General features: G+C 44.3%; 1 protein-coding gene and 1 long non-coding RNA gene across 8 annotated transcripts in view; one reads left to right on the forward strand and one right to left on the reverse strand.

The window, feature by feature from the left end:
- The window catches only part of CHP2 (calcineurin like EF-hand protein 2), a 39,820-nt gene that overhangs the window by 11,344 nt on the left and 12,976 nt on the right, over positions 1-15,500 (forward strand). For 2 of the 7 annotated variants that reach the window (XM_082362619.1, XM_082362620.1), the window contains exon 7: positions 9,877-9,951. In XM_082362619.1, the coding sequence (XP_082218745.1) occupies positions 9,877-9,951 (75 nt within the window). Of the gene's footprint in view, positions 1-9,876; positions 13,282-14,485; positions 14,504-15,500 lie in introns of those variants that run through there. The other 5 variants (XM_082362618.1, XM_082362621.1, XM_082362622.1 and 2 more) reach the window with 5 other exon arrangements.
- LOC309614378 overlaps positions 1-15,500 on the reverse strand; it is a 477,476-nt gene that overhangs the window by 8,064 nt on the left and 453,912 nt on the right. The window lies entirely within an intron of this gene.

Genomic DNA, 15,500 nt, shown 5'->3' on the forward strand with positions numbered 1-15,500 from the left:
AATGAACTTGTCCTTCACTGCAAGGAGTGCTGGAGTGGGCAGATTCCACCTTTGACCTGTTCAGGATCCGCCGTACTCTCACACAGAGGCCACGTTCTTCTGAGGCAGCCCTGGCTGAGGACTGAGCAAGGTGCAAGAGCCTGGCGAGTTTTGCTCATCCACGTGACTCCTCTAGCAGGAAACTGTGCTCCAGAGCTCCCTGCTGACTTGGCGGAACCTGCGCCAAGTCTGCATTGCGATCTGAGGCTCTCTCTGGCCAATCCTGCTTCTTCATTGTTTTATCTTCCCAGGTGTTACTCCCAACTGCGCTCCTAAGTCCGTCTCAGTGTCTCCTTCCCAGAGAACCCAATGAACAGAGACAGGATTCAGTTAGAGTTTGGTCAGAGAAGCAGAACCACTAAGGGTGGAAGGGACTAAGGAACTTAGTATAGAGATTAGACCCTGCACATCTGCGGGAACAGGTCATCAGTGGTCCAGTAGTCAGTATGTAAGGGGGTGGCTTTTCTGAATTCTGGTGTTCGGTCTGATGTCGACAGTTGGGAAGGAAAAACATACATGAAGTCGGGGAATGCAAAGATGAACAGGAGCCGGTGAGGACAGAGTGGAACCTGTTACCACCCGCAGCCTTGATGATGTGGGTAACTGGCAGGAGAAGCTGGCACCCATCACATGCATCTCCCAGGATTTGGAGAAGCCAGAGGAGACCCAGAGTTGCTGGAGGAGCCGCAGGCCTGGCTGCGGCCCCACACGGACAAGGTGAAACAGCAGATCAGCCGCAACGTGTGTGAGTGGCAACAGTGCCATACGCTGACCTTCAGAGCATAAAGACACCTCCTTCACTTCTGCCTGCCCAATCTTGCATACATTTTTCTCATGGCCAACTGTAACCCAGACTATAGGGAAGGGAACTCTTGGAAATGTAGTTCCAGCTTAGCTAAACTGAAGAAGAATGAAGCCACTATAATGGGACTGGTTAAAAATAATACATATTCATAAAATGAGGTGGTATTTATCTATTTAAAGTGGTGCTATAGGGGCTTCCCTGGTGGCGCAGTGGTTGAGAATCTGCCTGCCAATGCAGGGGACATGGGTTCGAACCCTGGTCTGGGAAGATCCCACATGCCACGGAGCAGCTAAGCCCGTGAGCCACAACTACTGAGCCTGCGCGTCTGGAGCCTGTGCTCCGCAACAAGAGAGGCCAGACAGTGAGAGGCCTGCGCACCGCGATGAAGAGTGGCCCCCGCTCACCACAACTAGAGAAAGCCCTCGCACAGAAACGAAGACCCAACACAGCCAAAAATAAATAAATAAATATATTTTTAAAAATAAAATAAAATAAAATGGTGCTATAAGGAATTCCCTGGGTGTCCAGTGGTTAGGACTCCGCACTTCCACTGCAGGGGGCACAGGTTCAATCCCTGATCAGGGAACTAAGGTCCCGCATGCCACACAGCACAGCCAATAAATAAATAAATAAATTTTAAGAAATGATGCTATAGATGAATATTTACTGTCATTAAAAGACAACAATATATACATTATAACCCCATTTGTAAAAATGTGTATAAACATATAAAGACAAGTGTTCTAAGACGTTAAACATTTTAAAACAAAAACAAAAGTCTAATTGGGTCACTCCTCTCCTTTAAACTCTTAAACAGTTTTCCACAACTTATAAGGTCTAGTATTCTGGTAGCTGCCCAGGCCCTCTGTAATATGCATTACCTCTGCAGTCTTTTTAGTTTCATCTATTTTTCCTGCATGCCTATTATTCCATGTTCTAGGAGTGCTAAACATTTGAGGTTCTTACTCAGTAGCACCATGTGGTTTCTCACTGATTCTGGCTTTCCTCTTTCCTTGGACTGTCTTTTCCCCCACTCTTAGTTCCTACTTACTATTCAAGACCTTTTCTGGTAGTGCTTTGTTGAGCCATTTGCAACTCAGTAGTTCCCAAAACTGTCTGAACATCAAAATAAATTCCCTGGGAAACTTTAAAAAATATAGATACTTGGGCTTCATCATAGACCTACTACAATAAAAGTTGCAGAGGTAAGGCCAGGAATTTTGTATATATTTTTTGGAAATAGATTTGTCTTCAAGTGACAGAGACCCCAGATAATAATGGCTCAAACAAAATAGACATTTACTTCTTTCTTGCATTAAAGTCAAAGATTACATGACAGCTCTGCTCTGGATGTCTGTTAGGAGGCCAGACTCCTTCCACATTGCTGCTCTGCCATTCCTAGAAAGCGACTCTCCTCTACATGGTCCAAGTTGGCACACCACTGTGTCTTCTGAATTCCAGCCAATGGGAAGAGAGGAAGGGTGAAGAGGGAGGGCACACACCTTCCGCTGCAGTGCACTGCTTGGAAGTTGCCTGCGTTGCTTCCCCTCACATCCATTGGCCAGTAGCCTCTTAGTCTACTTAGGTGCAAGAGAGGCTGGGAAATGTACTCTTTACTTGGGATGCTTAAATCCATAGCTAAAAGTTCTATTTTTTAGAAGAAGGGGAGAATGAATCTGGGAGACAATGGTAGTGTCTACTTCAGTGTTTTTTAAAACCTCAGCTTCCCAGGAGATTACTTCTGATGGTCATCGGGGCTTGGAACTACTGGAAGCTTCTTAGAGCTATCCCAGCCACTGCATTTATCACATCACTCCAGAATTATCTCTTTTTGATGGACTTCACCTAAGAATACGGCCTCCTTAAGGGCAGGGACAGTATCTATATTTCTGAGGCTGACAGTTGTCTGGCACAGTAGATGCTCAATAGACTTTTGTCAAAGGAATTGAATGGTGAGTTCACATATCCTATGGGCATAATATAAAGTTTACAGTTTCTTTTTCAGTGATTACCAAAGTTTTCTAATGGTTACATCACTCTAAACTATACCATTTGAATTGTTATATTTTTACTAAATTGTAGCTATAAAGGCATAATTATAATAATGACTACTTAATGAGCTAAACCTTTCACAAGCATTACCTCATTTATTTTTTATTTATTTATTTTTTAAAAATTATTTATTTATTTATTTATTTAGGCTGCATTGGGTCTTCATTGCTGCGCATGGGCTTTCTCTAATTGCAGCAAGCAGGGGCTACTCTTCGTTGCAGTGTGCGGGCTTCTCACTGCAGTGGCTTCTCTTGTTGTGGAGCACGGGCTCTAGGCACGTGGGCTTCCGTAGTTGTGGTACGCAGGCTCAGTAGTTGTGGCGCTCAGGCTTAGTTGCTCCTTGGCACATGGGATCTTCCCAGACCAAGGCTCAAACCCGTGTCCCCTCCATTGGCAAGTGGATTCTCAACCACTGCGCCACCAGGGAAGTCCCAAGCATTACCTCCTTTAATTCTTACAATAAACCTGGAGTTAGGTATTTTTTAATTAAGCTCACATTTAATTATGAATGTGAAGTAATATTCTCAAGGTCATGGAGCTACTAAGTGGTGAAGTCCATGGTGCTTACTCTTAATCATTAAGCTATTCTGTCTGTTGAGAAATTGCTGGTTTCCAATCTCATAAGTGTTTCTTTTAATTAAACACTCTTCCTGATTTTCCTTCAATTTTATATATGAATTTTCATAATTATACTTCAGTGGATACTAAGTTGATATTCAAGAGGTCTGCTTGTCGCTTCCCAGCACAACTGTAATTCACAAAATTATTTAATTTAATACTCGGATCATCCACTTCTCATTGAAACCCCCACCAATCTCTTTCCTAACTCCCAGCAAAATTTTCAGACTCAGTTCTGAGTGAATGATTACTTAATTAATTATTAATATTCATTAACATTCTGGCTTGCCAGGCACTGAGCTGAAAGCAGGTGTTATAGGGATTAGCAAAACAAACAGTTCCACTGTCATGGAGCTCATATTCTAGAGAGGGAGGCAGACAATACAACCAAACATATATTAAAGAGTTAAGTTCAGATAAGGGCCAGTGCTGTAAAGAAAGTAAACCGGGGTGATTCTATAGGCAGCAATTGAGGGTGGGGTGCGGTTAGTTCAGATAAGGTGGTAAGTGGAGGCCTCTCTAAGGAGGTGATGCTCGAGGTGGGGCCTCAAGGCTGAGAGCAAGTCTCCCATGGAAAGATTAGGAGGAAGAGCACTCCAGCCAGAGGATAAAGCAAGTACAAAGGTCCTGAGGCAGGAACAGAAAGCATTTAGAAGTGAAGACAGAGAGTTAAGAGATGCATTGGAAAGAGGGGCAGGGACCATAGTATGTAGGTCAGTATAATGAGCTTGGATTTTATTCCAAGAGAAATGGGAAGCCGTTGGAGAGTTTTAAGTGGGATTGTAACATGATCTGTTTTAAATTTTAAAGAAGTCACTTTGGTTGCTGTGTGGAAAATAAATAAGGGGGCAGAATGGAAGCAGGGTTTGGCAGTTCCTCCATAACTTGAACATGGAATTGCCATATGGCCTTGTAATTCCGCTTCTAGGTATATATGCAAAAGAACTGAAAACATGTTCAAACAAAAACTTGTACTCAGGGACTTCCCTGGTGGCCCAGTGGTTAAGAATCTGCCTGCCAATGCAGGAGACACCGGTTCGATCCCTGGTCTGGGAAGATCCCACATGCTGCGGAGCAACTAAGCCCGTGTGCCACAACTACTGAGCCTGTGCTCTAGAGCCCATGAGCCACAACTACTGAGCCCACGTGCCACAACTACTGAAGCCCATTCACCTAGAGCCCATGCTCCACAACAAAAGCCACTGCAATGAGAAGCCCGTGCACTGCAACGAAGAGTAGCCCCTGCTCATTGCAACTAGAGAAAGCCCGCGTGCAGCAATGAAGACCCAATGCAGCCAAAAATAAATAAATAAATTTTAAAAAAACCAAAAAACAAAACAAAACAACAACTTGTACTCAAATGTTCCTAGCAGCATTATTCACAATAGCCAAAAGGTAGAAGCAACCCAAATGTCTACCAAAAGATGAATATACAAAGTGTGATATTTCCACATATCAGCCATAAAAGGAAGTGAAGTACTAACACATGCTACCACATGGATGAATCTTGAAAACGTTATGCTAAGTGAAAGAAGCCATACAGAAAAGGCCACATATTGTATAATTCCATTTATATGAAAAGTCCAGAGTAGGTAAATCCATAGAGACCGAAAGCAGATTTGTGCCTGGGGACAGGAAGAATGGATTTTGACTGCTTGATGGGTATGAGGTTTCCACTGGGGTGATGAAAAAAGTTCTGAAAATAGATGGTGGTGAAGGTTGCACAACATTGTGAAAGCATCTAATGCCACTGAATTGTAAACCTTAAAATGGTACATTTTATGTTATTAGTATTTAATCATCATAATAAATGAATTACCCAAGGATTTATTTAAAATGCAGATTCTTGGGGGCTTTTCTATCTTTTTTTTAAAAATTAATTTTTATTGGATTAGAGTTGCTGGGGGCTTTTCTTTAGAAATCATGATTCTGCAGGTCTGGGGAATCCTAGGGACCTGCCACTGGGAAAAAAAAAAAAAAGAGTGGAAGCAGGAAGACCAGACAGGAAGAGGGGGACTTGGGCTAGGACGGTGACAGTGGCAGTTAGATTTAGAAAGGTATGGGACATATCCTGGAGGGGGTGTCAACAAAACATGCTCATGGTTGGAATGTAAGGTAAAAGAAGGATCAAAGATGGTTCGCAGGTTTTTGACTTGAGTATCTGGTTAGAGAATGGTGCCCTTTATAGAGCAGGGAGATTCTACAGGAGCAATACATTTGGGAAAATTAAGAGTTTTGTGCCTGCTTAAGCAAACTTATACCTTTTCTTGGAGAAGGTGCCAATGCAGAGGTTGCTAGATGCCTATTGTAGCCTGTCCATTCCCTCTTTCTTTAAAAATAAAAACCTGATTTTATTTGGAGTGGCAAAGTGCCCAGCTAAAAGTCAACATTTCTTTGGTTCCTTTGCAGTTAAGGATGGCCAATGAGCTGTAAACAGGTCTTTAAATCTTTTTAATGGGCAATGATTTAGCTGAGAGGGACAACCCTCTTTTCCCTTCCTCGTCTTCTACCCAATTACAACATGAGCTCCATAGCCATAACGTGAACATGGACAACCTTGACCCTGAGGTTTGAAGTTATATACAAAGAATCAGAGAAGGAGCCTGAATCCCAAATAACTTTGTGGAGCCGCCATGCCGGTTCTAGCCTTTTACAACAGAGAATAAACCCTAACATTGTTTAATCCACAGTAACTTGATCTCTGTTACTAGTAGCTGAATGCAATTCCTATCTGATACTGTGCCAATTCTAGAAAAATATATTTCCCTATAATTTCCAAAGTTTCCATCTTAATTCTCATCCTCCTGCAAGCAGTATACCGAAGAAGTCTCCTAGAAATAGTTTATTCACAGTATGTCAATGAAGTGCATTAAAAAATATTTTTCTGAACATGCTTTTGGCCTAGTTTTCCCTAACCAACATGTGTTAGCAATATAAAGCAAGCATTTGTATTTTTAATGTGTCATTTTTGTGCAATCTCCTAAATTTTGATGTTTGAAGCATCATGCCTTCGACATTAGCTAAGGGCGATAAATTGAGGAGGTTGTTGCAGCTCTCTGGGTGCCAAGATTTATGCTGATTTCTGTCCCACAGCTGAGAACATAAATCCTTCAGTGCAGATGGAAACATTGTAGAGTTCTCTAGAAATATTCCTTACCCCCGTAATGGAGAGTCTGGTAGAGATTGGACATTGAGTTATAATTTTTTTTGAAGCTCTGAAAATGGCCATTTAAAAAATCACAAGCAATACATGTTGATACTTTTATGGAGAACACCCAAGAAACTGTTAATAATGGTTACTTCTGAGCAGTGGGAATAGAGGTCTGGGGAGGGAAGGGGAGATTTTACTTTCTAGATTTCCCCTTAAAAAAAAAATTTTTTTTTTTATAAAATAGGTTAACAACAAGGTCCTACAGTATAGCACAGGGAACTATCTTCAGTATCTTGTCATAAACTGTAAGGGAAAAGAATATGAAAAAAGGGAGTTCTCTGATGGCCTAGTGGTTAGGATTCCGGGCTTTCACAGCCATGGCCCGGGTTCAATCCCTGGTCGGGTAACTGAGATCCCACAAGCTGTGCGGTGCAGTCCATAAATAAATTAATTAATTAAAAAAAGAATATGAAAAAGAATATATACATGGGGCTTCCCTGGTGGCGCAGTGGTTAAGAATCCGCCTGCCGATGCAGGGAACACGGGTTCGAGCCCTGGTCCGGGAAGATCCCACATGCTGCGGAGCAACTAAGCCCGTGCGCCACAACTACTGAGCCTGTGCTCTAGAGCCCGCGAGCCACAACTACTGAGCCCGCATGCCACAGCTCCTGAAGCCCGCGTGCCTAGAGCCCGTGCTCTGCAACAAGAGAAGCCACCACAGCGAAGAAACCCACGCACAGCAACGAAGAGTGGCCCCCGCTCACTGCAACTAGAGAAAGGCCGCACGCAGCGACAAAGACCCAATGCAGCCAAAAATAAATAAATTAAAATAAATTAATTTAAAAAAAAAGAATATATACATGTATAACTGAATCACTTTGCTGTACACCAGAAACTAACACAACATTGTAAATCACCTATAGTTAAAAAAATTTTTTTTTAACATATAGGTTTCATAATGAGTGGTTAAGAGAGACAGTTCCAGAGCCCACACTGTGAGGGTTCAAATCCCATTTCACCACCTACTGACTCAGTGTCCCTGGGAAAGTTGACTTATTTGTCAAACACATATATAGCAATTAATATGTGCTGGGCACTGTCCTGAGAATTTTAAAATTTAAAAGACTCATTTAAGTCTCAGAATAACCCCATGGGATAGGAACAATTATTAACCCCATTTCATGGATAGGGAAACCAAGGGCATGAACACACCCAAAGATACATAGCTAGTAAAAACGGCTGCGGAAGGATTCCTCACAGACATTCTGGCACCAGAGCCTTTGTTTGTCAGGATGGTGCTGTGCTGCCATGCTGAAGTGCTGAATCTGTCTGTGCCGCATTTCTCTTAAAAATGAGAATAATAATAATAACAGCAATGACATCAGCAACAATAATAATACCTACCTCATGGGATTGTTATAAAGAGTAAATTAACTAGTTAATGTAAAGAGGTGAGAATGGTGCCTGAGACGTGGTAAACACTGACTAAATGGTAGACGTCATCATTATGACTTTGATAAAGTTAAAAAGCCAAGTACAAGCAGTTTTCGCCATTTAGGGTAGAGACTTGAGTTTGGGCTTGGGGTAGACAGTTCCTTTTTTCTGGGGAGGACTATCTAGGTGAGCTCTTTGGATTTCGGCAGGTACGAGGCAAGCACAAATCCAGCGTTTGTAGGGCACACTCTTGCTCCCTTTCTGAGGCTGGGAGGGTAGGAGTTCCTGGCCTGGTGCAAAGGGTAAGCCAGCTCCTGGCGGGTGGCTTTTGAGTCTTAGTTTGGGTATGTGCCTCTCAGAGAAGCTGAGTTGGGTGGTGTGTCTCATGATTTGAAGGGTCCGAAGAGGCCATGTTGGGGCCCCAGCAGAGGGTGACACAGTATCCTGAAGGTAACAGTCTGCAGAGACCTCAGCGTGGTAACTAGGATGGGAGACGGGATACGAAAGCCCAGTATGCACCAAGTTCAAGGTAGAAACTGGTGGTCTCCTCCCCCACCCACCCAATCCCAGTTTAAAGAGGCATATTCCTTAAATCCTTTGGCCATTTCTTCTCTGATTTACCTCCATATTTATAAATCTATGTCTGTGCTGCTGTTTCTTATCTTTTCAATTCCAGACATTACTGCTACGATCTCTTTCTACCCCCAGAACAGCTCTGACACCACACATGGGCTCCCCCGACTGCCCTCCCTACACAACAACCAATTCCCTGATACCAGCTAGTTGTCCTACAATTCAATCAACTCTGACACCCTCTACCTGGAGTTAGCGTCAGGTCCCACAAATTAAGGGCTCAGTCCTACAAGACTGTCCCCTCTTCAGATACCAGTCAGAAGTGTCAGGCCTCCTATACTTCTCACCAACCGGCTGTAAGTCAGGGGTTCCCACAACCCCCTCCTTGCATTCTATAATCTTCTAGAATGGCTCACAGAACTAAGGAAAAGTTTACTTACTAGTTTCAGTTTACTGTGAAGGATACAACTCAGGAACACACAAATGGAAGAGATGCACAGGGCAAGGCATGGGGCCAGGAAGGCAAAGGGCAGCAAAGCTCCAGGCACGTCACCCTCCCAGCACCTCGATGTGTTCACCAACCCAGAGTTGTTCTCCAAACCCCAATGCTTAGGGTTTTTATGGAGATGCAATTATGTAGGCATGATTGATTAAATCACTGGCCATTGGTGATCAATTCAATCCCCTCTCCCTTCCCTAGAGGTCAGGGGAAATTCCAACCCTTTAATCCCATGGTTGGTTCCTCCAGCAACCAGCCCCCATCTGGAAGCCATTTAGGGGCCCACTGAGTCATCTTATTTGCATAAACTCAAGTCTGGTTAAAGGAGTTAATTATGAATAACAGGAGATTCTTCCTTTATCCCATCGCTCAGGAAATTCCAAGGGTTTTAGGAGCTCTGTGCCGGGAATGGGGGACCATGACTAACTGTATATTTCTTATTATGTTACCATATTGCAACATTACTTCCTGACTTCCTAATATCAAGGATTTAACTCTTTTACACACTCCCCACCCATTTCCATTCCCATCTTTAACCTCATCGTAGCACAAGGTTGGGTTACATCAATATTTAAGGCTTAACACTATTATGACGATATAAATGCCATATTAGCTGAACCATGTCGTATACTACACTTCCCTTTCCTTCTTGTGTAAGTTTTTGTTTTCCCTGGAATGAATAATTCCTTTATTTTGCTTTATTAGTTTTCAACATGCTCATTACCAGTTCTGCTTACACCGACAGCTTCTCAGGAATATCTTCACCTTCAAGCACAGCAGGTAATTTATCACCCATCCTCCTGTCTCCCAAGACCTCTGCAGTTGACCGTATTTTCCAAAACTGGCCACGGCAATATTTCCTCTCCCACATGCTCTTCCAGAATCTTGTCACTCCACATCGAAGACAGAGTCTATCTGCCTTCCCTTGAACCTGGGCCGGACTCTGTGATTGCTTTGACAAAGAGATTGTGGTGGAAGGGACAGTGTGTGATTTTTGAGACCAGGACATAAAAAGACAGCTTGTTTTCTGCCTGGCTGTCTCTCTTAAGTCTCTTACTCTTAGAACCCAGTCACTGCTGACAGAAAGCCCAAAGTAGCCCAGAAGTACAGAGCACATAGTGAGGACTGAGGCCCAAATATCATCACCCTCTTCCTTTGTCTTCATTTCCTGCCCGTCTTTACAAGATCATTGATAGCTGGGGGAGCCTGCTAAAAACACCTAACCAGGAATTGCTCCTGCTGTTGTATTTCCAGCAGGGGGCAGACCACACCACCTGTACAGTTCCTGGACCAGGTCACCTCACACCATGTGTCCTTTGGCCACCTCTCACCTCAGTCCTCACCTGTCGAATCCCCAATCTGCCATCAACAACCCCCAGCTGGTTTTCTTTCCTCTTCTGTTGCCAGGTGCTACCGGTCCCTTCTTCCAACATCATTAAGCTAGTATTAGTTAACATGTAGCTATTTTCTTTTCATTTAAAATTTCAAATGCATGAACGCTCCTTGTAAAAATTAAAATAATTGAGAAGCATATAAAGTAAAAAGGTGAGAGTCCTTCCTTCACTGGACTCATCCTGGTCCCCAAAGTTAACCACGGTGAGTAGTTTTGTGTTCCTCCTTCCAGAACTATTTTTCAGAATGTAATTTAGACTCATGGAGTTTTAGGACAGATGTGTGCAATTTATAGAAAATAGTGGATGAAGGTGAGGCAGGAGGTAGATGGGCTCCAGGTTAGACATTTATAGCCAGCCTCCTGTTTACACTTCCAGATAGAAATAACAATAGGAACAGGGTAAATAGCTGGACTTTGCCTCCAGTGGACACTTTAAGATAACAGTAATGGCAGGGGCAGAGAGGAGCTGAGCCCTGCCCAGATAAGAGATAGAGAGACCACATATCCCATTCTTGAGGTCAAGGAGACCTTCCCGACTACACGTGCTCAGAAAGGCTCCTTGGGGGTCAAAAAGGGAGGGGGTGTCACCCCATAGTAGGTGATGTCAACCTACCCATAGGCCTCTTCCCTAGAATCCATCTTGGCTAAGAGATGCGCACACACACAGGGGAGGACCCTGAGTTAAACCAAACACGGACTCAGAGCCAGGCAAAGCAAGATGATTGGCCAGAGGAAATCCAGAAGAAATGCTCCATAAAAGTGATTCAAACTACCACGAGGGCACGACTCTCTCCTGAACCCGCCTGTGTGCGTCTATTCACACACACTCTTTTTCCTCCTAATAAATACTTTACTGGTTTCACTACTTTCCATCTCTTTGTGGAAATCCATTTCTACAAAGCCGACGGGCCAGGGCCTTGTCACTGGTCGCTGGCCCTGGTGGTTTAGTGGCTAGGATTCAGGGTTCTCACTGCCGTGGCCTGACTTCAATCTCTGGCCAGGGAATCAAAATCCAGCTTAAAGCCGCCGCGGGCCAAGGCCACCGGAGATCAAAGGGAATCACAGCCCTGGGAACTGGGCTGATTCCACCTGTCTTCTATGACTTGCAGCATTTGAACCTGACTCCACGTTGTAAAACCTGGCTCCTCCTGGGCTTCCTGGCCACCACACATTGGCTGTTCTTTCTCATTTCCTTTGAGGTCTTCTCTCATCTGCCCTCCCCTAAAGACTGGTGTTCTTCTGGGCTCTGTTCTCCTCTCTTTAGGTTGATGGGGCACAGAACATATACTCTCTTCTTCAGACCTGCAAACACACACCCGCTGTTGAAGTATGTGCTGAGGTAAAGCTGAGCGGGGACCAAGTGTGGCTGGAAGTCCAACTTAGGATGTACAAGCAAGTTCTAGCCTTGTTCCAAGTGGGGTCCATATCCACACAGAAGATTGCTACTATTATTGCTACTGCTGCTGTTACTGAACCAAACTTGGGTCCGCTCGCCCACTGGCAATAAAGTCAATCTACTGACACCCAGTTGTGTGGAGGAAAGTTCAGTGTTTATTGCAGGGTGCCATACAAGGAGTCTGAGACAGCCAGTGCTCAGAAAGCCCAAACTCCCCGATGGGTTTCAGCAAGGCATTTTTGAAGGCCAGGTGAAGGAAGGGCATCTCAGGGTATGTAATCAGCTCTTACACAATTCTCTGATTGGTTGATGGTGAGGTAACAGGGCGGTGTCACAGGGGTTAACATTATCAATCCTTAGGTGCCAGTAGGTCTGGGGGCTAGGTGCACATGGTCATCAAGTAGTTAATTTCTTCCATTTGGCGGGGGTTTTAGCATCTGTAAAACAGCTCAGGAAGTGTGCATCAGATACTTTTATCTAGGTACTTCAGAGAGGAACTAAAGCAAAGCGTATGGGGGAGGGGTCTGTCTCTGGAAGACCCTATAGGGTCCTGCTCGATTACCCTGCTGCTACTACTACTGGCATTCTGGTTGGCTGAAGAGGAGCTCAGACCTTATGGTAGAAATAAACTCCTTCCACTCCCATCACCACCATGACCAATATCCCTTTGCATCCATTGATGGTCATGGGAGCTATTATTGTATAACCTACTGTATAACTGGCTGAGGAAGGAGGTATTAGGATCCTGGATCTGAGTCCGTGAGGCAAGGCAGGAACAATGGGAGTGAGGAAGGGATGACATGGCATCTGTATCTGCTGGACTCCGTGGAATAAGTTTGAACCTCTGTCGTTAGAACTGTAAAGAACATGTGCTATAGAATTGTTTTTCAAAAATCTTTTTTTAGGGGGTGGGTGGGGTATATAACACACATATAGAAAAATTCATAAAATGTAAGTGGACAGCATGAGGAATTGCTATATAACAAACACCCATATAAGTAACCACCACCCAGATCAAGAACTAGAACGGGGCTTCCCTGGTGGCGCAGTGGCTGAGAATCTGCCTGCTAATGCAGGGGACACGGGTTCGAGCCCTGGTCTGGGAGGATCCCACATGCCGCGGAGCAACTAGGCCCGTGAGCCACAGCTACTGAGCCTGCGCATCTGGAGCCTGTGCTCCGCAACAAGAGAGGCCACGATAGTGAGAGGCCCGCGCACCGCAATGAAGAGTGGCCCCCGCTTGCCGCAACTAGAGGAAGCCCTCGCACAGAAACGAAGACCCACCACAGCCAAATAAATAAATAAATAAATAATAATTAAAGGTGCTAATAGTTAAAAAAAAAAAAAAAAAAAAAGAACTAGAACGACCAGCCCCCAAGAGCCCGCACATACTTCTTTACTTTTGAAACCTTTTCCTCCCCACCCCCAAAAGGAAACAATGTTCCTGAGTTTCTGGTAATCAGCCCCTTGCTTTTCTTCATTATTTTATCACCTTAGAATGCATCCCTGAATCATGCCATTTGATTTTGATTGCTTTTGAACTTTATGTAGATTTATTGAAAATACTTTTTTGTGAGTGTTTTCTTTCACTTAACTTCAAATTTGTGAAATGCATGCAAGCTATTGTATGGAGCGTTTGTGCATTCTCAATGTTCCTTGGCATTCCATCCATTGTGTGAATTAACAACATTTTTTTTTTTTTTTTAAGCTCATTGTACTGTTGAGGAGGGACAATCAGGTTGTTTCCAATGTTTGGCTTTTACAAAGATGCTGTCTGCAGAACTTTTTTCTGAGAGCCTTTGCTACTGTTGGGGCAACAAGCAGTTGCAATGATGCAGCGATGGGAAGGGGCCAGTTCTGTGCAGAATCTACCCTGTGTGGAGCTCCGAGACCTCTCTGCTTTGTGAGCATTGGGAGGTGGCACCTCAGTGCCAGCACAGACATTCTCACAAGGGACACTGGCAGCTAGTCGTTCCTTTATGTGGCTTCCTGCATCTCAGTCTGAAACAGAGAGAGAAAGAACTTGGCAACTTTTGTGTTTTCAGGCTGCAGTGGGAAACTGGTGTGTGAGTGTAGGTGAGGTTGCTCCTTGCACACAGGAATGGGGTGCAGGCAGGAGGCTCAGAGGTATTGTAATTTGGATATACGTGTAAATGTCCCATATGTGAATCCACTGTAGCCAAGATTTTCCCCAGACCTGTTGACCAGTGGGGAAGCGGCTCTTGTCAGACCACCTGGGTGGGTGGCTGTGTTACTCATTGGGTCTGGGGTAGGTGATGGCAGGATTTTGTGGGTGGCATTGGAGTGGAAGGGCCTGCCCCTTCCCTCTGACTGACCCTGCAGCAGATGTAGCTCATCAAGATGGCACTGGAATGAAATACTCATATCTGTGCAGATCAGAAATGACTGGTGGTGATCTTCAGGGTCTAGAAGAGCCGCCCTGTGCCAGAGAACCAGGTCTGGTCCTGGTTCTGATCCATTGGCTAAATAAAGCAGACTTTCTTTCCTTGCCCCCTCTGTTTCAGTGAAGATCACCTCCAAGAAGCTCTCAGTATCCTGGCTTCAAAGATCAAATGATGTGATGAATACTGATTGAATACTTATTATGTGTCAGGCACTGGTTGAAGCACTTTTTATGTATATGTATTTAAGGCTCAAACATCACTCTGGGTGAGAAAATGTGTATCAGTCAGCTTCTGCTGTGTAACAAAACTTCCCCCAAAGGTAGTGTCTTAAAATAAGAAACACTTATTATTTCTCACAGTTCTATGGGTTTGCTGGGAGTTTATTTTGACTTGGGCTGGCTTGGCTGGAGCTGGATAGTCTAGGATGGCCTCACTCACATATCTGGCAGTTGGCTTGACATTATCTGGGGTGACAGCCACATGCCTCTCATCAACCAGCCCATGCTTGTTCACATGGTGGTGGAAAGGTTCTCAACAGCAAGAGAGAGTAAGCCCTAGTGTGCAAGCACAACTCCAGCTTCTTCTTGCATCACATTTGCTGGTGTTGCATTTGTCAAAGCAAGGCACATGGCTAAAATTAGATTATGGAAGTGACCTACTCAAGGTATGGTAAACAATCCACTACAGACTCTTATTACCCCCATTTTACTGATGAGGAGACTGATGCTCAGAGAAGTTAAGGAACTAGCTCCAGGTCACACAGCTGCTATTGGGCAGAGCTCAGCCTCAAATCCAGGTCTATCTGGTGGCTAAGTCTGTGCCTTAAGCCCTATTTATATTGCCTCCTTCCTCAGACCTGAGCCCTTGTGTCCCAGTGCACCAGCTCTGGAGAGGAGAGATGAACTCACTTAACCAGCCTCCCCCAAGGGGCCACTCAATTGTAGAGCCTGGCAGTTGCCTATATCACCAGCCAGGCTTAGTAGCCTCTGCAGCTCTGAAGAAAAAAAAATCCTCATGAATCTGACTAATAGTTCAGCTATTGCACTGGATTCTGTGCACTTGGATTAGTCTTGGGAGGTCACATTCCATAGAATGTAGGAAATGGATGGAAAGAATAAAAGATGGCAGCAGAAAT

The sequence above is a fragment of the Balaenoptera borealis genome (assembly GCF_965194805.1).
Source record: "Balaenoptera borealis genome assembly, chromosome: 16".
NCBI classification, from domain to species: Eukaryota; Metazoa; Chordata; class Mammalia; order Artiodactyla; family Balaenopteridae; genus Balaenoptera; species Balaenoptera borealis.